The following is a 25,363-nucleotide window of genomic DNA, read 5'->3' on the forward strand; positions in this document are numbered from 1 at the left end:
ATCATACTCTTCACTCCATACAATGTTTTGTCTGGGAGGCTCACATATGTCTATTTTCTTGTGTGATGTAGTATGGAATGTGATAAGGGTAGATATTTTCATGAAATTTCACATCCCTAGTCACAAAAGATACTCCACTAACAAGATTGTGAAGCTTGTACCCCTTCTGAGTATTTGAGTATCCAATAAAGACACAGGGAATGCCCCTAGCACCAAACTTATCCCTTCTTCTATCAGGGTTATATGCCATAGCTAAGCAAGCAAAGCATTTCATCATGTTGTAGTTTAGTTTTTTTTTTCATAGCGCACTTCATAAGGACTCTTTCCTTGGTGAACTGAACTGGGCAACCTATTAGTAATATAGGTTGTTGTCATCACACAATCACCCCAGAAATGAAGTGGAAGACCACTCTGAAATCTTATGGCCCTTGCCATTTCAAGAACATTTATGTGCCTCCTCTCTACTCTGCCATTTTGTTGTGGCCTATTAGGGCATGATGTTTGGTGAATTATGCTAAGCTTTCCAAAGTATGGCCTACATTTGCCAGCATCAAATTCTAATGCATTATATGATCTTATGACTTTTATGTTCTTCCCAAACCGTGTCTTCGCCATATTGACAAAGTTTTCTAAGGCACCAAAAGCATCAAACTTCAGCTTCAGTAAATGCACCCATGTCAGTCTTGAGTAGTCATCTACCAAAGTGAGAAATTAAAGTACCTATACTTCCCCTTGTAGCTCATCTTGTAAGGCCCCCATGTATCCATGTGCACCATTTCTAGTAGCTCACTTGCTTTTGACTCACTTTTTCTAAAAGGCAATTTTGTGAAATTTGCCAAAGGACATGTAATACAAACATCCTGACATCCACCTTTCATATCAATAGTATCTATCATAGCAAGTTTCTTCTTTGTTGCGTGCCCCAATCTATGATGCCACAAGGTTTCTTTGTTTAATTTTGGGACATTCCTGACTACACATGGAAATTCAGTGTAATTGTGAGCATTCATAGCCACCTTTTTCTTATCTCTCTAAATGGCATAACTAGTCTCTTCTTTAATTCTATGAAGAGTCTTCTCAACTGGTTCATTTATCAAATAGTAAAGACCATTTGCACTTTTTCCCACACATCTTATTTCTTCATTCACAAAGTCAATAATCAGGCAGTATTTATCAAGAAATGTTGTCTTACATTTCAGATCTTCACATAACTTGTTCACATACAGAAGGTTATGCTTGAAAGTAGGAATATACAGGACATTTCTCAACTTTACATTACTTTCTAGCATCATAATTCCAGTATGAGTGACTTTAGAGGTCTGACCAGTAGGCAAGTTAATCAGAGAGTTATCTTTGCATGTCACAACATGTTTTAACATAGAGAAATTCCCAGTCATATGGTCTGAGGTACCAGAATCCAGAATCCATGTATCCATGCTTACAGAATCAGCAAAATAACATGACACCATACCTGAGTAATGTATGTCCATCTCATCTTCAGTGTCTTCACCTTTAGATGGGGTAGGTAGAAGTCTGAGAAGGTGCTCAAGTTGTTGAGCAGTAATAGTGGTGTTGTTGCTTGAAATTGACATGTTGTCATTCTGATTTTGAGCATTTGCAGCTACCTTTACACCAGATGGCTTTCCCTTGCTCCATTTTTGCTGTCCATAATTGTTCTTTCCCTTTCCTTTGTTATATGGAAGTCCCTGTGTCCTTGCTTTGTTCTTGGGAAACCCTACTACAAGCCAGCAACTTTCTTTTGTGTGCCTAGTTTTGCTGCACACAGTGCATTGAGTAGTAGGAGGAGTGCTACTTGTGGCTCCCCCACTGTCCCTTTCCAGAACATAGCCAAGGTCTTTGTTTCTTCTTTCACCTGGCTCAACAACTCTCTTTGAGCTTCTTCTTGTTCTTCTCTGAGTTCCATAGACTTCATCAAGCCCATTCAAAAACTGGAACAACTTATGTTCATCTTGCTGTTGAGTAAGTGCTTCTACAAAGCTTGTTATCTCAGCTGTTACAGTGGTGATAGGTGGTAGAGTATTCAGAGAGTCCACTTCCCCCCAATGACATTTCATCATGGTGTAATACTCACTCACCTGCCTACCTTGTTGTTTTGCTTCATATAGCTCCTTGTTTAGTTTATACTTTCTTGAACCATTTGTGAGAGAGAATCTTTTCTCTAGTTGCCTCCATATCTGATGAGCATTGCTCAAAAACATAACAGATTTCTTAATGGATTCACTCACAGAACCTAGAATCCAAGATATAATCATACTATTACATGTGTCCCAGGCTTCTCCTTTAACAACATCTTTCTCATCCCTCTTTACCGCTCCTGTTACAAAACCTAGTTTTCTTTTTGAGGCCAGACCAATCTCCATTGATCTCTTCCAAGATTTGTAATTAGCAGATCCTTGAAGTTTTTCTACTATCAGAAAGTTGTTTCCATCATGGATGGAGATATAGAGGACTAGTTGCCTCTATAGTTGTATTAGTCATAGCAGATTTTTTTCTTTCTAGCTATTTTGAGGGTAGGTTAAAGTTTAGATGTGTTTAGAGAAGGTTTGGCAGAAAAATGAGAGATATAATTAATTTTCGAGCCTAAGCTCTGATACCATGAAAACATTTTGTGCAAGACATAAGTTTTTCTTCATTACTTTCTCTCATTTATTCATATTTTGTTATGCCTAAAACAGCTTACAACATAGTCTTTTATAGACTAAGAAAACAACCAGAAACTTCCTAGGAAGGTGCTGTAAATAATGGCACAATTGCCAGCAACACAAAAGGACAAAAACTAATGATTGGCACTAACAGCCAGAGAGAAAAACCTCCTTGAGGTGGCTGCACTCAAGGTAGTGCACAACACTCACTGTTGTACTAGTATTGATGTACTATGTACCAGTACTATTGCACTGCCTACTACTGCCTACTTTAACAAAACTAAAAGTGAATACCTCTTTGGAAGAGTGTGAAAATGGTCTCTCATACAATTAATTTCACAGCATCAAATGATAGAGAGAGAGAGAGATAGAGAGAGAGGGGTTGCAACGTGTTCAGTGATGGAGAAGGAAATTAAGGAACATGGTAATAATATAGAAGTATGTGATGTGTGCTATGCTTTAATGAGTCAACGATGAAAAACGGGTCAAGATTGTTCTTCGCAATATTTTTTTTTGTTAAGGTCTTCCATTTCCATATTTTTTTTAAAAGATTGTTTCTCATACAAACTAGTATTTAAAATGATGTTTTTGACAAAAGAAGTAAGAATCCTTTTGTAAATCATCAATCCAACTACATTGTACTCACAAGACAATTTGCACTGGATAATTGACACTTATAAGGGCCTGGAGTGGAGGGCGGTATTCCCGTACATGTGCCACAAATTGTGAAAGGATTATAGCTACAATGTAAACTTTCACAAAGCCAAGCCTTTGAACCCCAAGTTTCTTCTCAACCAATCCCATAAGTTGGCTACGGATTAGGTTCGTAGCTTCAAAGCCCAATCAACCCAACAGATAACCGTCGAGCGTAGTTTCACTCCTAACCCACATATGCTTCTTATCCATGTCGACGCCTCCTTTGCTAATGACCTTAGACCTGTGGGCCTTCGGGAGTGATTAGGGATTCTAGTGGCAGATGGATCCTAGGATACGAAAAGAAATGCTTTGCCATCGACGTCCTCATGTCTGAAATCTATGCTTTTTATAATGGGCTTTGTGTTGCGTTAAGTCACCAGTAGACGAGGGCCATCATTTTTTCTGATTGTCGAGTTGCCGTTAATGTGGTTTGCTTTTCTGATGGTAGCGCTAACAAATATTCGAGTATCGTGTATCATTGCAGAAAGTTGAGGAGTCAGATGCCGGAAGTGAGGATTGAGTATTGCAGTAGGAAGTACAACAATGTAGTAGATGCGTTAGCTAAGTACGCAAGGATTAATAGTATTTTAAATAGGATGTTTTCCTCTCCCCTTAGTTATTGCATGGATGCGTATACTATGGATTGTAAGGATATTTTTAATTTGGTAATCTAATTTGGCTGCTTTTTTCAACAAAAAAATAAAAAATAAAAAAAATTGGCACTTATCCTGAGGGTTGCATCCTAGTAAAAGGCCAACAGGCTTAACAATTTGTAAAGCAAACAAATCAACCAAAGTAAAGCCCATCCCCAGCAGATTCCCCCACTTCCTTTTTTTCCAGTTTCACTCTCGTCTTCTCTTCCTCATTTCTTCTCCAGACTTGCGGTGACCGTCAATGGCCAAAATCAAGTACTTGCTTCTCTTTTTTTGTGGGTAAACAAGTACGCTTATTTTCTGCAAAAGAAAACTCTTTTTTCCTTCGTGTTTTCTGGGTAAATTTCATTCTTTACTATAGTTATATGCATATTTGATCAATTCTTTAAAGCTTTCATTTTGCTTGTGTGTGAGTTTTAATAAGTTTGGTGAGTTCCCACAACAATTATGATATGTTTATATAGAATATAATTACATATTACTCTCTGTGTTTCAAAATGCTTTCAATAGGTTACATGTAACTTTAGCTGTCAAACTTGTGGCCATTTGTTCATCAAAATATACATTGAATTGTAATTTCAATGTTTTTGCCCAAAATGATTTTGCTAATACTGTATCTTTTCATAGTGTTGACTAAGATACAATGTTGTAATATAGTCAAGACTCAAACTTGATAAGGTTTTGCTTGAATGTAAAATGTGGTGTATTATCTTTTAATGAAGTTGTTATAACTTTATTGACACTCACTTGAATTACTTATAAGCTCAATTTTCTGGTTCTCTAAAATTGCATATTACAACAACTACAACTAATATAGTCATTGGTATGCACCATTGGCCGGGTACGAAAGACTAGCATATTACTGAAGTTCTATAGATAGTGTACCTTATCTTAGAAGGTGACTCTGTACCACAATGAATTTTTTTCCCATCTTTGAGTCACATTAATGCAGATTTTTGTTAAGCCTAATGTTAACCCCGTAGATTTGAAAATGAATACTGAATTACTAATGAACTCGATGGTTTTGATCCATTGGTGAATAAGCACATCATGCAAACCATTGCTCATACTCTGCATTATTGGCTTTCTTTGATTTAGGTTCCGTCATTATTTTTCACAGGATCAAAGCATTGTCGAATGGACCTGTGCAAATATTGGGCCAATTCACAGCTTTATAGCTCTAGAATCTAGATTGTTGTGCTCCAATTCCACTGCGGAAAGATTTTAATGTCTTTGTGAATAAAGATGACGAACTGTCAATTATATTTGAGCAAGTTCAATTGGATGTCTAATTGAAAGATTTATAGGCATGTTTGATTCAGTAAGTCAATATTTGTGACCTGATAAAGTCATATAAGCCATCTTGTACTTGTTCATTGTATATTTATGCATGGAAATTGGATGCTTCTTCATGCTTCAACACCTAATTTTTGGATGAAAAACCATTATGATTGACAGGGATTGTCACAGTGGAATAAATAGCAACACTACTTGGAGTCAATCAATTTTGGGTTTTAGACGTGGGTAAGGAAGAAAGCAAGGAATGTTGGCGGCAGTGTTGAGAGGAGGCGAACTAACTTTGCAAACGAGTCTGAGGTCTTGGAGAGCTCTTTCATCTATCGCATACAATGGAAGTTATCGATTGCTAAAGTCACCACCTCTTGTATCCCTTGACCTGCTTGAAGACTGGACTCGTAGAGTTGATCAGGACCATTTGGAAAATGTTGCTATTCCAAAAACTTGTAAGTTATACATCTATAATATTTTAAAATCCTGAATTGTTGCAACTAGTTTTCTGCCCTTGTTTAATCTTCTATGGCTTGCAGCTAAAACTGTCAAATATGTCAAGCTTGACAGTCAATGCAGTTTTATTCTTTGTGCTGAAGTGACACTGTGCACTTATTTTATTGTGCCTACATCATATAATTGCTTAAGTTTTATATTCTAACCTTATCCCCCCCCCCCCCCCTCATTTTGTTATTGCTTGTCTACCAAAATTGACTCCTTTTGATTTCCTTTGAGGCAATGGGGATTGGATTTACATTATTTGGACTAGCCAAGCATGATGAAGTAGAGTTTAGATGTTAATCGTGGTACCCTAACAAACTTTTTTGAAGATTTTTGTAGCAAGAGATAAGAGACTAGAACACCATGCAAATCAAGTGCAAGGATTGTGGAGGTAGGGCATTACTTACGAAATTGGATTTTATGGGGTTATGGTGAACTAGTTTCCAAATGGTGGTTGGATATGGAAGAGAAACATAGCTTTGTGTCTCAGGAAGGATTAGGTTCTATAGCTTTATCAGCACAAGCCAGAGAAATGTTCTGTAGAGAAGAGCACAAAAATGGATGATATTTAATTATTTTATATTAGGTTCTGAGAGCAAGAACTTTCAATATGATCACAAGAAATGGTCTTTACTCTTTAGCAATGTTTGTGAGTGCCAGGTTGGTAATTACCTACGTCTTGATGAGTCATAAAGTAGAATTTGGCAAAAGATGAAAGGAGGTTCAAGCTATATCTAGCTAATCAACTATAGATTTATCTCTGAGGGGCTTAATAGACACAGAAGAACATTAAACAAATAGTGTTTATTTATTGGAAGAACCCACTACTAAGTGATATTATTGTTGACTATTTTTGATGTAGAAAGGTATACAATTATTTGTATGAGGGTGTTCGAGGGATTTCTCTAAGCTAGTCGCATTAGGAGATTTGAGAGCTATTTTCCAAGAAAAGGCCTCGAGAACAAGTAAAAGTGTGGAGTCCCTGAAATACCCCTCCAACACTCAAGTCAGTATTACTTTCCACAAAAAAAGTAAAGGTCAAAACTCCAGATTAACATAATTGTAACGGAATTGTTTTTACTTTTTAGTGATATAATAGGTGATAACATGGAATTAAAACTCTTTCTACGAAATCTCGTTACGGAACACCAAAATTAAAACTTACATACTTCTCTTCGTGTTGTTCGTTCCGTAACACGAACTCGCGCGTTAGAATGCTTTTATCCCCATTACATTCGTTCTATTCAAACATTGGCCATAAATATTTTACCATTTAATTATATAGTTGATGAAACATGATATTTTGATAGATTTGATTCTATTACATTGTAATAATGCTTCATAAACTAAAACAATGCAAATAAGATTAGAACATATTAATGTGATTTTTTTTTCTAAAATCACGCCACTTCGGCCGCGAAATGTTCTATTTCCCTGTTACAAGCCGTTCCCGCGACTACGCTTCTGTTCCTGCGAACGCAAATGCGACCGCGTTTCTTTCCCTTGGGTAATAGGTTGGGTTGATTTGAGGTTTTTTGTAAAAGGCTGGATTAGGGGAAGTCTGACTTTATGAAGGGTAATTTAATCATTATACCATTAGCTCGGACAGGTTTAGTCCAAACATGCAGCCCCACGCATAACATGTTAATAAAATCGCTGAAGATCGCGCGTCGTGCGGAAAAGTTTGGCGAAGGGGTATCCGATGAGAAGGCCAGCTCATATGTGCTGAAGGGTCTATCATTGGCCTTGCTATGGGAATTTGAGAAGCCTTGCTGTGGGAATCTGAGGGCCTTAGTTGCCCCAAACATATGAAGGCTTGTATTTTGAGGTTTCAGAGTGCATCGGAGAGCTTACTGTAGCTGGCCCCTGAAGGCATGTGGAGGTGGGGGGGGGGGGACCGAGGGATTTTGTGGATGCTGCACCTGATTGCTGTCCGGAGGATGTTCAAGTGCATCCTATAGATTGTTGAGTTGTTGTGCTCGATGTTCGAGGTTTATCTTAGCGCTGCATATCATAACCTTTGTCTACACCTGAATTACTTTTTCAATCGTATTGGTTGTTGTCTTTTCTACCATATACTGCATTCCAATTCACTATTTTCCAAAGTATGCAGTTTGCATTGTCCAGTAAGTTCAGTTCAGTAGAATTAAGGCCGCTTCAGTAGAAATAACTTTATATCAGTAAACATAAGTTTAATTTGAACCTCCTAGTCACATTGTGCTACCAATACATAAGATACAGCATGCGTTGAGGTCAGCCAATGATAAATGCTTCTTTTTTCACCATATCACCCCCTTGGTCGTGTCAACGCTATCATAATTTCTAATTTGGCTTATCGTCTTCATTTTGAAAAATTCTTCTCCATCCGACCATCTTTCCCTAATCTCACTCTGCTAAATCTCACTCATATGTTGATTATATAGATTAACTGCATTCCTTAATCTTGTGAAAGGGCCACATTGATGCTTTATGCACGATGTATTGAACATGATAAAATGATATGTATATCTCTCTTAGGATGGTGATATATGTAGTCATTCTAACTTGTCAGGCCAAGTTTATTGCCGTGCTTAGATTCCAATACTTCTTGGTTCTCCAAATTTGTTGTTTAAGATCTTTAACGGTAGTTCATTGGACTGCTACAGCGAACCAGCTCACTGCTGCTTTGATAGATGGGAAGACAATTGCTGAAGAGATTCGATCTGAGATAGCTGATGAAGTGAGGCGTATGAAGTCATCTATTGGGAAAACCCCGGGTTTAGCTGTAATTTTAGTGGGTGACAGAAGAGACTGTCAAATTTATGTTCGTAATAAAATCTTAGCTTGTGAAGAAGCTGGAATCAGGTCAGAAGTTGAAGAATTGCCAGAAAGCTGCTCAGAAGATGAAATTCTCAGTGCTTTGAAGACTTTTAATGAAAATCCTGAAATTCATGGTGTTCTTGTGCAGCTTCCTCTTCCAGAGGTAAGACCTGAAACTGTGCCATAACTCAGAGTAATATCTCCTTGTAGAACTGTAGATGACATGGAGAGACCGATGTTACTTAAGGACAACAGCACAAATTAGAGAGTTGTTCCAAATCGGTTGGAGAAAGCCCCTTCTTGGTGTCACTTAGAGGTGAAGCCGCTATATGTCTTGACCTCTTTAGAGCTGCCTGATGTGGTTATCACTCCATTGGTAGTTAAGATGCTAAGTAGGTTTTGACTCGTCTTTTGGTGCTAATATGGTTTATTATGTGATGCAATAGGAAGAAGATTGATGGAGTGTTTGAATGGAGTGCATATAGTGATTTTAATCTTTCTCCTTAGTCCATACTCTGATGTTTTAATCATTCTCCTTAGTCCTTAGTCCTTAGTCTGATGATTTAATCTTTCTTAATATATCTTTCGCTTTTTTCTTTCTTGTTTCACTGTTTCAGACCCAGTTGCATGATTATTAAGATACCTTTTTTTTTTGTAGCGTTTCGATGAGGGGAAAATATTGAGTAGGCTGCAGCTGGAAAAGGATGTAGATGGTTTCCATCCATTAAATATGGGGAACCTAGCCCTGAAAGGGAGGGAGCCACTTTTTATTCCATGCACTCCCAAGGGTTGCATTGAGTTGTTGCTTAGGTCTGGGGTGGAAATTATGGGAAAACGAGCTGTGGTGATTGGGAGGAGCAATATTGTAGGACTACCTACATCCTTGCTTTTGCAGGTATTTCCATATAATTTGCTTTATTGATTTTATCAACTTTAGAGGGAGAACTCTACAGGAATAAGCCAATTTATGAACCAATAAATCATTGTTCCTAGTGATGATTCCATTTCAGAAAGATAAGAGAGGAAATAGAAGATTTTTTTGCAAAAAACTACCTTCTATAAAAATGGTTTTATGAAATACTACCTTGTAAATTTTTTGTTGAAAAGGGCACCAGTGTAATTTTATGCTGCGTTGGCTTCGCACATGCAGGTCACATGATATTTTTTTGATTCTTTTTCCCTTCTTCATCTTTCACTTTTTCTTCCCTTGTCTTTTGGCTAGTTCTATGGAACGAGGGAGGAAGAAGGAAAAAGAATAACAAACATTAAGGAAAACAATCACGTGATTTACACGTGTAGTGCGTACTGCGTAGTCAACACCGGAAACCTAGGTCAATGCACTTGAAAATGACATTGCTGTCTGCTAGACGACCTCCTATCATTCATACTTATTCTAGAAGGAGAGGGAAACTCACTAAGGGCACAGGGGTCATTTCCACTCACAACACAGCTGGCGTTGCTAGAGAGGATTAGAAGGATTATTCCCTGAGGGATGTTATAACAGATTCTGTTAGGCAAAGTATGAGGTGGCAGGTGCCTTAGATATTTTGTAATGCTGTGTATATAAATAGGAGCTGAGCTCACAGCAGGGGGTATCCAGAAATTACTAGAGGAAGTTATATGTAGAGGAGAGACCTTGCCTCTCGAATGCAAGGGTTGTAATTGAGTGATTTCCTTAATACAACCTATCCTTGGGCTCATAGTTTACTGTGTTCATTGCTTAAATATTCATACTTACTTTGGGTCTTAGCATTTGTGGTATCAGAGCAACAGATTCTGACCGGAGAAAATGGTGCTGCCGTCGAACACTCAACGGATAGACCAACTCGAACAGGGTATTGCTGACCTAAGAGCTTCATTATCGACGGAGGTTGCGACGGCAGTAGAAAAAGCCATAAGGACTCTGCAGGAGTCGCTGGCGGCCCAGATCGCCACTAGTCTCGAGAAGGCTACTCAACAGCTCAGAGAGGAGGTAGCGAAGGCTCGGGAGAGAAGTGGTGGTGGTGGAGGTTTTCTTGGAGCAAGAGAAAACAGAGATGGAGGTGATAGGAATGATGTCGGCGAGGATGACGGGGATGGATTTGGCGGTGGTTTTCGGGGAGGAGGAAATTGGCGAGCCAAGAAATTAGACTTACCTGTTTTCACCGGTAACAACCCCGACGGTTGGATTTTGAGGGCCGAACGTTTCTTTCAGTTTTACCGGTTGACTGAGGAGGAGAAAATAGAGGCGGCTGTGGTCTCGTTAGATGGTGATGCCTTGCTATGGTATCAGTGGGAGAATCGGAGGAGGCCGATTTCCCGGTGGCCGGATATGAAATGGATGCTACTCCGGCGTTTCAGGGAAGCAGCCCTGGGATCTTTACATGAGCAGTGGTTGAGTCATGAACAAGACGGGGGAGTACTGGAGTATAGAAGAAGGTTCATTGAACTTCTGGCCGAAGGTATCCCAGAATCTATAGCCCAAGCCCAATTTGTGAGTAAGCTGAAGGAGGAAATTAAAAATGAGGTAAGAATTATGGGGCCCAGGTCCTTAGATCATGCTATGGAGCTTGCCATCCAAATAGAAGAGAAGTTAAACCACCGGCCCAAAAAGAGGTGGGAATCTAAGCCAGGCCCACTTCACTCATTTAATCCAGCCACAAACTCAGCCAAACCCACCTATTCTTACCACCCACCTGCTCTCCCTTATCATACCCAGGGTACTTCTCCAGCCCAATCTCAATATTCGAGTACTTCCATAAATTCACCTAACAGCCTCACCTCCCAAAACAAACCAAAAACCCACCTACCCATTGCTAAACCCTTCGGAGAAATAAGGAGATTGAGCGAGAAGGAGCTCCAGTTCAAACGGGCAAACGGGTTGTGTTTCCGTTGTGATGATAAATGGGTTGCTGGACATCGTTGCAAAAATAAGGAGCTAAGTATTTTGCTGGGCCATGAGGAAGACGAGATAGAATATGGATACTTGGAGGATAACGTGCATACGGACCCACCCGATAACCCGCAACCAGATCCAACACCACCCGAGATTTCCTTGAATTCAGTGATGGGTATCTCCAGCCCAAGAACCATGAAAATGGAGGGGGCCATACACGGGCACAAGGTGATTGTGATGGTGGATCCAGGGGCCACCCACAATTTTATATCGTTAAACACAGTAAAACGCTTGCAAATTCCGGTCACATCCACACAACCTTTTGGGGTGTCACTGGGAACAGGAGCGGAAATCCAAGGCAGAGGAGAATGTAAGGGGGTACCCTTGATTATACAAGGCACCTTGGTATGTGAAGATTATCTACCCCTGCATTTGGGTAATTCAGATGTCATATTGGGCATACAGTGGCTGGAAAAGTTGGGCACGATGGTGACCAACTGGAGGACACAGACTCTTCAATACAAAGATGGCAGTCACACCATCACGTTACAGGGTAATCCTGCCCTGAGCAGGTCTGGAGTTTCACTTAAAGCAATGTTTCGCACCCTGAAGAAAGAAGGCAGTGGATATTGGGTGGAATTTAACCAGGTAGCAACCACCAAGGAGTCAGCATCCCATGATGTGCCAGCAAGCCTACAGCCCCTGTTGTCCAGCTATAACCAGGTATTCAACATGCCCCTTGGTTTGCCCCCAAATAGAGGACATGAGCATGCTATTAACCTGAAACATGGCACGAATCCAGTAAGTGTCAGGCCATATAGATATCCTCAGTCACAAAAAGATGAAATTGAACAGCTCATTCATGATATGTTAGCTGCTGGCATCATACAACCCTCCCATAGTGCTTTCTCTAGTCCGGTCTTACTTGTGAAAAAGAAAGATGGCTCTTGGAGATTTTGTGTTGATTATAGAGCTCTTAACAATGTGACCGTACCCGATAAATACCCAATTCCCGTGATTGATGAATTACTTGATGAGTTGCATGGGGCTTGCATTTTCTCGAAATTAGATTTAAAATCGGGGTATCATCAAATTAAAATGAAGCCTAGTGATGTGCATAAAACGGCTTTTAGAACTCATGAGAGACACTATGAGTTTTTAGTGATGCCGTTTGGGCTCACTAATGCACCCGCAACCTTTCAAGCTCTTATGAATGCGGTTTTTAAACCTTATTTGAGGAAGTTTGTCCTGGTCTTTTTTGATGACATCTTAGTTTATAGTGCAAATATGGAGCAACATATGCATCATTTGGATATTGTTCTGGGGTTGTTGGCAGCTAACCACTTGTTTGCCAATTTAAAAAAATGTGAATTCGGCAAAGGCAAGGTAGCTTACTTGGGGCATATAATATCTGAAAAGGGAGTAGCCATGGACCCCTCCAAGGTCCAAGCTATGTTGGAGTGGCCTATTCCTTCTACATTGCGGGACCTCAGAGGCTTTTTGGGCCTCACAGGATACTACCGAAGATTTGTTCGAGGTTATGCCTCCATTGCACAGCCACTCACAGATCAATTAAAAAAAGACTCTTATGGATGGTCTCCTGCAGCAACACAGGCTTTTGACAAGTTGAAACAAGCTCTCACTAGTGCCCCTGTACTCCAGATGCCAAATTTCAACCTACCCTTCATCATTGAGGCTGACGCATCTGGATTTGGTTTAGGGGCTGTTTTGCTCCAACAGGGCCACCCTATTGCTTATTTCAGCAAGACATTGGGAGAGAGAGCTCGAGCCAAGTGCATTTATGAAAAGGAGCTCATGGCCGTAGTTTTGGCAGTACAAAAATGGAAGCATTTCTTACTGGGAAGGCACTTCACCATACATTCTGATCAGCAAAGTCTCCGGCATTTGGTTAACCAAAGGGAAATTGGTCCTGCATATCAAAAATGGGTAGGGAAATTACTTGGATTTGATTTCGACATCAAATACAAGCCGGGCAGCCACAATAAAGTTGCGGACGCCCTCTCTAGGAGGCAGCACTTAGAGATAGAATGCCACTCTCTCACTTCCTCTCATTCACCCCACTGGGAATTGCTCTCTCAAGCTATCCACCAGGACCCGGAATTACAGCAACTTAAGTCTGAAGTGGCAGCTGGCAGACCTCCTCTACCTGGGTTTACTGTGGAACACCAGTTGCTCAAGTATAAGGGAAGGATAGTCCTTCCTAGGAATTCCTCAATCACTGCGATCCTAATGGAGGAGTATCACTCCTCACCTTTGGGGGGTCATTCAGGCATTTTTAAAACATACCAGAGGCTAGCCGGTGAATGGTACTGGAGGGGTATGAAAAAAGATGTGGCGACCTTTGTGCAGCACTGTCAAGTTTGTCAGCAATACAAAACCTCCACATTAAAGCCAGCGGGTCTCCTTCAACCTCTTCCCATTCCTCAACAAATTTGGGAGGATATATCCATGGATTTCGTGGAGGGGCTACCCAAGTCTCAAGGGTGGGACACTATCCTAGTTGTGGTGGATAGATTGTCCAAGTATGGACATTTCATACTTCTCAAACACCCCTTTAATGCCGCATCCGTGGCTGCTGTTTTCATTAGGGAGGTGGTTAAATTACATGGCTTCCCCACTACTATAGTCTCGGACAGAGATAAAGTTTTCATGAGCCTTTTTTGGAAGGAACTCTTTAAACTACAAGGCACATCCTTGCATAGAAGCACTGCGTACCACCCGCAATCTGATGGCCAGACGGAAGTGGTTAACAAATCCCTCGAAGCTTACCTCAGATGCTTTTGTAATGGCAAGCCTAAGAGTTGGGCCACTTGGTTACCATGGGCTGAGTATTGGTATAATACCTCCACTCATGCCTCCACTCACTACACTCCTTACAAAGTGGTTTATGGAAGGGACCCTCCCCCACTGATCCGGTTTGAACAAGGCAGTACAGCTGTTTCATCTTTGGAAGATCAGCTGCTGGACAGAGACGCAATCTTGGATGAATTAAAATTTCATCTCCTTAAAGCTCAGAATAGTATGAAGCAACAAGAAGACAAGAAGAGAAGAGCTGTCCAATTTGAACCTGATGAGCTGGTTTATCTGAAGCTCCAGCCTTACAGACATCACTCTTTGGCTAAGGCAAGAAATGAGAAACTTGCCCCCAGGTTTTATGGACCTTTTCCCGTGCTCAAGAGGATTGGTCAGGTGGCCTATCAACTTCTTCTGCCTCCAGGTGCCAAACTCCACCCAGTCTTTCATGTCTCTCAGCTTAAAAAGGCTTTGGGCAATGTGCCAGTTTCACCTACTCTTCCTACTCAACTCACTGCTGATTTGGTCCTGCATACTCAGCCAGAGGCTCTTTTGGATGTCAGACAACCACCTCACCAGCCTGCAGCTACTGAGGTCCTTATCAAGTGGGCTGACCTACCTACTTTTGAAGCTACTTGGGAGGATGCTGGGTTGTTAACTGCTCGTTTCCCTGACTTCCACCTTGAGGACAAGGTGCTTCTTTGGGAGGGGGGTATTGCTAGACGACCTCCTATCATTCATACTTATTCTAGAAGGAGAGGGAAACTCACTAAGGGCACAGGGGTCATTTCCACTCACAACACAGCTGGCGTTGCTAGAGAGGATTAGAAGGATTATTCTCTGAGGGATGTTATAACAGATTCTGTTAGGCAAAGTATGAGGTGGCAGGTGCCTTAGATATTTTGTAATGCTGTGTATATAAATAGGAGCTGAGCTCACAGCAGGGGTATCCAGAAATTACTAGAGGAAGTTATATGTAGAGGAGAGACCTTGCCTCTCGAATGCAAGGGTTGTAATTGAGTGATTTCCTTAATACAACCTATCCTTGGGCTCATAGTTTACTGTGTTCATTGCTTAAATATTCATACTTTGGGTCTTAGCACTGTCCTTTAGCGACCTTTTTGGTGATAAATTCGACAAACAAAAACTTTTGTAGGACATATTTTAAAAAGTGACTTGTTAAAGGTAAGTTTTTCGCAAAATGTCCAAATTAAATATAAAACGTAGCTTTGGTTTTGCTTAACTGTACATTTATGCTTTTTGGCAAAGTTTCTAAATGTGAATTTGCTGGACAGAGATATCATGCCACTGTTACTGTTCTGCATGCATTTACGAAGAACCCAGAAACGATTGCACGTGAGGCTGATATTGTGGTTGCTGCTGTTGGTATGCCAAACTTAGTTCGTGGAAGCTGGCTCAAGCCAGGTGCTGTAGTTATTGATGTAGGGACATATCCAGTTGAGGTATAGGCTTATCCCCTTAAATTTTCTTTTTTGCTTAATTGGTGGTAACTTCTGTTGATTGCATGCTTCAAATACCAAGTCGAAGTTTAAGTTTATCTACCTTTTGGTTATTTTCTGTTCTATCTTGATGAGATAGGGAATCATATATCACAGTTGTTGACCAAGTTAATCCAGCTGTATGTGAGTTACAACTTACAAGCATATAATTTTCGATGCACTATATGATTTAATCTTGAAAATTTTGATGCAACCTGCCAGTTTGATGATCTCCTTCCCATTGTCTCAGGACCCAAGCTCTGATCATGGTTATAGAATCCTAGGAGATGTATGTTATGAAGAGGCGGTGAAGGTGGCATCTGCAGTCACCCCTGTGCCTGGAGGTGTGGGGCCTATGACAGTTGCTATGCTTCTATTGAACACACTTGAATCTGCCAAGCGTTTTTATGACTTCGTATGATATAGATGTACAGATGTACTGGTTCTGCCAGCTTGTGCTAGGTTCCGCTTAATGGAAATTTTTGGAGGTTGGGACTGAGTTGAGTATGAGAAACACCCGTACGAAATTGGAGTACTTTGTGCTCGTAAGTTACATGAGATTGAAGTGGGAGAAAGGAGGAAGATTGGTCTGAATTTCTTTTCTGAACCATCGGATTGCCGTGCAGAAAGGGCACATCATGTAGGAACAGAAACAACTGAACAAGTTGTGCATCCTGTTCCGCATGAGGCCAAGTTGCCTTATCAACTTTGTAGTATTATGGTCAAGAGATTAGCAATCTAGCTACATTTTGCAAGTACATCTCGCTAACTTTAATTATATCTTATGTCCTACTAAACAAATCTTTTTGATTAACTCGAGATCTACATCTTAGGCCATAGTTGTATTATGAACAATTCCTAAATTTTTTTTACTTATACATATCGGCTTTTAGTTTTCCTTTTTTTAGCAATGAGTAAACAAAGAAACAGAATAGGCCTATATCCTAATCATACTCCTTTATTAATAGGTCCTTCCATGACTATTTTCGAGCAACTTGTAAATGATACACATGTTTGTATGGTGAGGAAGATGTGCACATGTGCATGGTTAACAAGCCAAATGTACATGAATAACAAGTCAAATGAATGCATGTACATGGCTAACTAGTTAAATGAACATATGTACATCTCTGTAAGTATATGTTCGTTGGTATTGTCTTTATGCGCATAACCTAGTGCTTGAGCCTTGATATTCATCATGCGGAACTTCCTCACAATACGGATGTGTATACCTACTAATTTGCAATTTTTGAGTTATCTCTATTCTATATCTAAACCAATGACGGACTTGGCTAGGTACATGCGGTACAACTGTATCCCCAAATTGGAAAAAAAAATCAGCTAAAAAAAAAAGAGAAAAACCACATTGAAACGCGACAGGAAGCCAAGGCACGGGATTTCATTCTCTCTCACGCTCCTCTCTAATAGCGTTTTCAAATTATAACTAGTGTGTACCTCGAGCGACACCCCGAGTTTTACTTTGAATAATACTTTTATGTTTTGATTTTATATTTATTTCAAAGTAGTTTGTTACATATATTTATGTTCCAAGTTATATATATTTATGTGGAGTATAGAGCATATCTAATAGTTGGTTGAGATGGTAAAATGTCTAACTTACAACTTATTAGTCACATGTTTGAATCTGATCACATAAAGTTTTGTAATACATATTTCTTGTTAAGCATATGACATTGCATATTTGCATGTTCATAGTAAATGAGGAGTTTTACGTGGCAACATATACTTTATTAGGAACATCTTTTACTAATATATTAGTAAAGTAATAGTAATACATATCACTTAGAGCTCATTTATCTGAAAATTTTACTACAGCTTTATTCAAGTGTGGAGCTGCTCGTGAAGTACGTGATTTGAGTGCTTTAGCTGAAAATAAAATGTTTAGAACTACTCATCCAAAAAAATCGAATAGTTATGAGATTTTTATAGAGTAGTAATTTAACTTGAAAAAAATTAGAATAGTTGATAATTATGAGAAAAAAAGAAGAGAGAAGCATTGTAAATTGTTGTGTGAGAAATACACTCAGTGAGATTTCAACCGTGTTTCATTTAAGTTTTTTTTTTTTTTGGGTTTTTCTACGTTATGCCTTTGTATTTTTTCATTTTCTACGTTGTACCCTATCTTTGTGGAATTTCTACAATGTGCCCTTGTGTTATCTATTTTTAATACAAAATGCCATTAATGAGGGCTTATTAATGATGGACGTTAGGTTTGACATTAAATGTGTCACCTATCGTCAATTTTATAATTTTTTCGAACAAAAAAAAAAAAAGAAAATACCCCTCCTCTCTCTCATGTTTTGATCATTGAACTTCCTTACTCCCTCTTCTTCGCACTCTATCCCAAAAACAAAATCCTAGAGCAAAAAAACATTTGCAGCATCTCCTCATCTAATCATATGTCCACTGTGCAACCACACAAAAAAATTGCAAAAATCGCACTTGAAATATGCTCTACCATGACTGCGTTGAGATCCAGAGATGTGCAATCTCGCGTTTTTTGGGGGGCTGCAATTACACTTGGGAGTAACGAATTCCCATTCCAAGGCCGCAACTGAGTAAGAATTTGCAGTTGACATTGTTGATGATGGAGAGGAGCTTTAAAGAGAAAAGAAAAAAGATTAAGATTTGGGGAAGGGGAAAGAAGTTAATAAAAGGGAGTCAAATCCTAGTTTTTTGGTGGGAAAGTTTCCCTCTCATGTTTTTTTTAACATCTACTCAAATTAATTCAATTAATTAATCATTATTAATTTCACTAACGGGCCACATAACAGCCAGTTAACGGCAATGACATTTTGTATTAAAATAGATAACACAAGGGCACAGTGTAGAAATTCCAGAAAGATGGGGTACAACCTAGAAAATGAAAAACACGAGGGCATAACGTAGAAAAAACCTTTTTTTTAGGGGACATTTAAGTCTTTCCTCTTATATTTTTTGCCATTTTATTTTTGCACATTTCAGTTTTATACATTTTATATTTTGATCATTTGAGCCTAATATGTGATACAAATGTGCGAAATAATATATTTGGGACTTGGGAGCGTATAATTTTAAGTGCTCCTAAAAAAACTTAAGAATTTGCAATGTTTCACACCTCGTTTTTTCTCATCGTAAGATTTGATCCAGACTCAAAAATAACGGTATTTCAAAAATACAAAATGTAGATATTAAAATACTCTAGACTTATCGAGTAGTATTTAATAGAGATTATTCATGTGGACTTTTCATTAAAAAATATTTAAAAAGATAAAAATTGACATTAATTAGTAATCTCACTTTTCACTCATCTTTTCATAATATTCCCAATATTGAATACTTGATATTTTGACATTTGGAGACCTTCTCAAAATATCAAACTGTTGTTTGCTTGCCACAAAGGCATTTGGATGCATGTAAATAAAGAGGTAATAACACTATGAATCATTTTGAGAGAATCTTTCCAAAAGTTTTAACATTTTTAAAAGTCATCTTCAAAAGCTAGGTTTACTTTGAAAATTTGAGATTATTTTCAACATAAATAATCTCAATTTTCACTTATGAATCTAATTTTGGATTTTTTAAGAACAATCTCAATTTAAAGGGGGCCTTTTTAATAAGTTAAAGAGGTCCAAAATGGATTAATAAAATGGAGGAAAACAGATAATTTGAAATATTATGAGAAGGTCTCATTTCTAAATGTTCCAAAATTGGGATTTTTGTAAGAAAATAAGCGAATTTTGTGACAATGAATGTGTAAACTTCAATGAAATGACTAACAAATTGTATTATTAAGATTAGGGCTAATCACGAGCCAAGTCAAGCTGAACTCTAGTATGGCTCGGCTTGGGTTTAATTACCAAGTCCGAACTTTGACCTGAACTAGCCTCAAACATTTATATAAGGCTCAAGTTTGGTTTGACAAAAATAATCCGAGTTTCTAACTCGGCTCGTTTAAACATGTGCCACTTAATAAGCATTATCAGATTTAAATGTTGTTTTAATCGACTTTATATTAATGTCATGTTTGGATAAGTTGTGTTGAATATCTCCCTATCATTGTCATTCAAAGAAGATAATTTAGGCCTTGGTATAACAATTATATAATAATGTCATAAAATGTATTTTATATTATATATTAATAAGCTCACGAGCATTCGAGCCAAACACCATTGAGTTTGAGTTTGATTTATTTAATATTCAAATTACTCTCTCCATTCCTGATTGATGTCCCTACTTTTAGTCTTGACAATATTTAGAATTACATAGAAATTTCTAGATTTTTCCCAATATATAAGAAAAAATCTAGTCATATGGGGTCTTACTCGGTTCTGGATTCTCAATGAGTACGTTATAATATTCAAACTTATATAATTTTTTATTAATATGTAATCACATATACTAATAGTTAAATATGTGCATTGATAAAAAAATATAAGTCAAACTACGAACATTATAAGGAAAAAAGGGACTTAATGTTAAGCTCAAGCTCTACCCCCTAATTAAGAATCTTACCCTAACACTTGAGGGGGAGAGAAGCACAAAATAGAAGGTTAACTTTTTCATATATTAAGATGATAGTGGACACCACTAAAATGAATGTTTTGTAATTTGCAATGAACATTATGTTTATTCATATGAACATGGTAGTCTAAAAAAACAGTTAGTTGTTCAATCAAATAAACTTTAATTTTATATACAAAGCTGTTGTAAAAACAACATTTTGATGAACTTAAAAGAACATCAAATTTGTGTCCATTATTAAAATTAGAAAAATTTCTCTTTTTTATTGCTGGAACATAAACGCTTTTTATTGGATGAACTTAATACTATTCATTGGATAAATATAGCCCTATTTTAAATAAATTTATTGGATAAATATAGCCTTGTTTTGAATAACTTGAAAGAACATATGAAATTGATCCCATTGTCCAAAATTTAAGGTTTTCTTCTAACAAGACTCAATGTTCATATTCATTAAACCGATTATTTACTTGCGTGCCAGTGTGGTAACTGTACACGTGCATGTTTTTTATTATTTAATGACATTTTGACTAATGAGCATGTGATCACTGCTCATTATACTGGCTAGTATGTGTACTATTTATGTGTTGAGTTAGAAGCAACAATAGTGCTTGATCTCCTACTTCTTGGTGGAAACCACGAAGCTACTTTAGGTAACCTGTAACCACTAACCACTCGGCATTTGTTAAAGAGTTTTTTTTTTTTTATCAGAAACAACCTTTTCAATATTGATTTTTGTGAGAAATAATCTTTTAAAAGTATATCTAGCAATAGAAACCCCATGAAGATAATTTTCGTGTGGAATAACCTTAACCCATTTTTCAACAAGGACCGAATATTTTTAGACGTTTACTCATTAAAGCATAATATGTGTGGGGAACGTGTCCCCGCGTTTCATCTTCTTTTCAATTTTCCTCCAAATTACTCCCATATTCAATTCACCCTCTTCGAAATCGACATAAAACCTAACATATTACTTCTCTCTACTGCTGCATAATCAATGATCGGTTGCATGCAATTCGCAATGAAGGGAAGCAACTAATCAAGCACCCCCCCTGAAAAAAGGTAGACATTGGATGTTTTTTATTCAGGATTCTTAAACTCTTTTAAGTTGTACAAGGCTTGTCTAAACTGAAATATTTGTTGTAGGTCTAGCCCAAGTGGTAAAATATGATAGTATTTTACTATAGTCTTATTTGGGCCTTTTGGAGTGACTTTTATCTATTGTTTAGTCCACTCAGGCTTTGTGTTTTGGCTTCCAAAAGAAGCTTTTTAAATTGTAAGTGTGATGTATACTTAATGGAAAATAGAGTAGCATTTTCAGAATAAAAGACACAATAAAAACAGAGAGAAAACAAGGGTTTATAAGAACAGCCCCGAGCTCGTATTTATGTGCATAGCTACAATCAAGAGGTCCAATCGAGGGGAAAACATTTTTCGTTTGTACTAAAATTTTTACAACTTGTTGGGAACATCTAGGGCTTCAATGTGGACGGTTAGATTGTGTTTTGGTACTCTGGTTTGCTAGAAACTGCTGCTAGACAGAGCTGCTAGTTTCTTAGTGAATTCTACACATTTAGCTCTTTATTTTTGAATCTCTTACTGTTGGTAGTTTGTGAATCTTTTTGGTAGACTAATTTGGGGTTCTTTTCCCTCAATTATCAACAACAAAAGTTAAGCATAGATTCCTCAAACGGTCCCATAGTTTTTACTCTTTGCATTGAAGGGGTTTTCCACGTATAATTCATGTGTGTTGATTACTTTTGATTCTTCTTGGTATTGCTGATTTACTACTGCATTATTGCTATTTTTAGTTGGTGATAAGTTGTTGTGATTATTTGGGTTGATTGGTTTGATTAGTTGGTTGGTTGACTTGATTGTGTGACATTGTGGGTGTCGTAGTGATCCCTTCCGATACCTATAACTTGGTATCAGAGTCGGAGATTATTTAGTCACACTATGGAGTCGAGTAGTAGTAATTCGATGGTTAAATTGACATCATTCAGTTATTCAATTGGAAGACCTATGATGGAGGACTTGTTACATTGCAAGGATTTGTATGACCCAATTGAAATTGTCACCAACTCTGATGGTAGTGTCTCTAAACCATCTAAACCATATGGAAGAGAAAGATTGGGTAAAGTTAAAAAGATAGACTTTATGGAATATTAGACAATGGGTTGACATTAGCATTTTTAACCATGTGTCACAAGAGTCCGACCCTTGTGATTTGTGGAAGAAATTGAAAGGTCTTTGTGAAAGGAAGGTCGCTCATAGTTAAAAGACTTGTTAATTTGAAGTGAAAGGTGGGAAGTCTGTTTCAAAGCATCTTAATGATTTCTAGGATATTATTAACAAGTTGACTACTATGAAGATTTTTCTTGATGATGAGTTGCAGGCTTTCTTCTTATTGAGTTCTTTGCCAGATAGTTGAGAGACCTTGAGCATGTTTAATGAAGAAATGAGAAGAAAGGAAATGGATGTTAACAATTCACAAGCTCTTGTTATTGAAAACAGAGGAAGAAATAAGAGTAAGGGTCCCAAATGCCTTGATAAGTACTCAAGGAATAGGTCCAAATCCAGTGATGGGAGAAATGTGACTATATGCAACTACTGCAAGCCAGTTTGGTCATATCAAGAAGTATTGTTTTCACTTCAAAAGAGAACAAAAAAAAAAGAATAATTCACAAAATGAGGGAGATGACAAAAAAAATACTGCAGCAACTGCTTCTAAGAGTGATGATGAAGTCAATTTGATTTGTGCAACTAGTGGGTGTCATCATGTTGATAGTTCAGACATTAAGTGGTTAGTAGATGCAAGTGCTTCATATCATTGTGTTCCTAGAAGGGAGTACTTCATGAGCTACCAAGCTGGTGATTTTGGTAGTGTAAAGATGGGTAACCAGAGCTCAGCAAGCATTATTAAGGTTAGATGATATTTGTGTGAAGACAAGTGTTGGGTGCATGCATAAATTGAAGAATGTGCGTCATATACATGATCTACACCTTAAATTGTTGTCTGCTAATGTTCTTGATAAAAAAGATGCTTCAGACACACCTTTGGAGAAGCTAAATGAAAGTTTATAAGGGTTCTATGACAATTGCACGAGGCGAGTCTGTTGCTCTTTGTATAAGCCATATTTCAGTGTATATCCTGGTGAGCTTAATGCAGTGGAAGAGAAGAATTCTCCTAATTGTGTCATTGAAGATGGGAAACATGAGCGACAAGGGGTTAATATGTCTAGCAGGTAACTCTCATTCTTGTTGATACTACAATTTTACTTAACCCTTGTGATCATTGTTTGACAGGCAATCAACATAGAGCTTCTTTTTCAAGGAAGTCTACTAAAAGGCAAGCTAAGCTTGAGCTTGTCCACTCTCATATTTATGGTCCCATTGAGGTGGAATATAATGGTGGCAATAAATATTTTGTCACTTTCATTGACGAGGCTACCAGGAACTTGGGTCTACATGTTAAAGACAAGAAAAGCAAGTATTTGAAACATTTCAAAATTTTCATGTTATGGTGGAAAGGGAGACGAAAAGAAAGTTGAAGTGCCTTCGTTATGACAATGGCGGTGAGCACATTTCACATGAGTTTGAAAACTAATGCGCACATCATGGCATTCGACATGTGAAGACAGTGTCCGACACTCCACAATATAATGGTGCTGCAGAGAGGATGAATAGAACCATTGTGGAGAAGGTGAGGTGTATGTTGAAGATGTCATTTTGGGCGGAGGCAGTGAAAATTGTAGTGTACTTTACCAATTATTCTCCATCTATTCCCTTGGTATTGACATTCCCGAGATAGCATGGAAGGGATGTGATCCCACATATTCACATCTTAAAGTTTTTGGATGTAAGGCATACATGCATGTGTCGAAAGATCAGATATCGAAGCTTGATTCTAAGACTACCCCATGTGTCTTTGTTGGTTATGGTGATGAAGAGTATGGGTTCAGGCTCTATGATCTCGAGAAAAGGAAGGTAATAAGAAACAGAGATGTAGTATTTTTTTAGCATGAGATGGGTGCAGAACTTCTAAGTGCAAGGTATCATACTAACTCATACTCATTTGTTAATACTACTGACGTTTCTTCTGCTCCTATTTTTATTTCTGTTGAACATCCAACACATGATGATCAGGATGCAACACCTGATGGTGTTCAGGAGGTACAACCTGATTTTGACGGTGATATATTACATTTTGATGATGCCCTAATGATGCTCAACCAGATGAAGAAGTTCATGAGCAGGGGGAGCAACCTACATCGCCAGTGGATGATGTTCAAGTTAGAAGGTCGATCAGAGATCACAAACCTTCTACAAAGTATCCAAGCACAGAGTACATCTTAGTCACCGATGAGGAGGATCTCGAGAGTTTCCAAGAAGTGTTGTCTAGTGAAGACAAGGATCTTTGGCTCGAGGCTATGAAAGAGGAGATGGATTATTTGTTGAAGAATCAGATTTATGCGTTAGTGCAGCTTCCCAAGAGCAAGCAAGTCTTGAAAAGTAGATGGGTTTTCAAGAACAAGAAAGATGATGAGAAAATAGTGAAGAGAAAGGCTAGATTGGCTATCAAAGGATGCTACCAGAAAAAAGGCATTATTTTGATGAAATATTTTCTCCTGTAGTCAAGATGATTTCTATCAAAACTATTTTGGGGTTAGCTGCAAGTCTTGATCTTGAGTTGGAGAAACTTGATGTGAAAACTGATTTATTACATGGTCACTTGTATGAAGAAATCTACATGGAGCAACCTGAAGGCTTTGAAGAAAAGGGAAAAGAAAAGCTTGTTTGCAAGTTGAAGAAGAGTCTTTATGGGCTTAAATAGGCACCAACGGCAGTGGTACAAAAAATTTGATTCGTTTATGACTAGCCATGGTTATAAACGGACTTCTGCAGATCCTTGTGTGTATTTCAAAAGGTTTTCTGGAGGTAACTTGATAATCCTTATTTTATATGTAGATGATATGATGAAAGTTGGACAAGATGCATATATGATTCAATGTTTGAAGAAAGACTTGTCCATGTCATTTGACATGAAAG

The 25,363-nt window shown here is 38.1% G+C and overlaps 2 protein-coding genes across 12 annotated transcripts; one reads left to right on the plus strand and one right to left on the minus strand.

The window, feature by feature from the left end:
- Positions 1-1,031: 1,031 nt before the first annotated feature.
- Positions 1,032-2,381, minus strand: LOC104883524 (uncharacterized). Its single transcript, XM_010668066.1, has one exon. The coding sequence runs from the start codon at positions 2,379-2,381 to the stop codon at positions 1,032-1,034; it is 1,350 nt and encodes a 449-aa protein (XP_010666368.1).
- Positions 2,382-3,819: 1,438 nt separating this feature from the next.
- On the plus strand, positions 3,820-16,694 carry LOC104883522 (bifunctional protein FolD 1, mitochondrial). 11 transcript variants are annotated; one of them, XM_010668062.4, is made up of 7 exons: positions 3,921-4,350; positions 5,133-5,333; positions 5,471-5,754; positions 8,446-8,762; positions 9,258-9,494; positions 15,584-15,751; positions 16,038-16,694. In XM_010668062.4, the coding sequence occupies exons 3-7, from the start codon at positions 5,556-5,558 to the stop codon at positions 16,206-16,208; spliced, it is 1,092 nt and encodes a 363-aa protein (XP_010666364.1). In that variant the 5' UTR covers positions 3,921-4,350; positions 5,133-5,333; positions 5,471-5,555; the 3' UTR covers positions 16,209-16,694. The 11 variants fall into 11 exon arrangements, 10 of the variants coding, with proteins under 10 accessions (XP_048503090.1, XP_010666364.1, XP_019102931.1 ...); XM_019247386.3 differs by having other exon boundaries at positions 3,921-4,299; XM_019247387.3 differs by having other exon boundaries at positions 3,921-4,267.
- Positions 16,695-25,363: the final 8,669 nt, after the last annotated feature.

The sequence above is a fragment of the Beta vulgaris genome, chromosome 1, assembly GCF_026745355.1.
Source record: "Beta vulgaris subsp. vulgaris cultivar EL10 chromosome 1, EL10.2, whole genome shotgun sequence".
NCBI classification, from domain to species: domain Eukaryota; kingdom Viridiplantae; phylum Streptophyta; class Magnoliopsida; order Caryophyllales; family Amaranthaceae; genus Beta; species Beta vulgaris.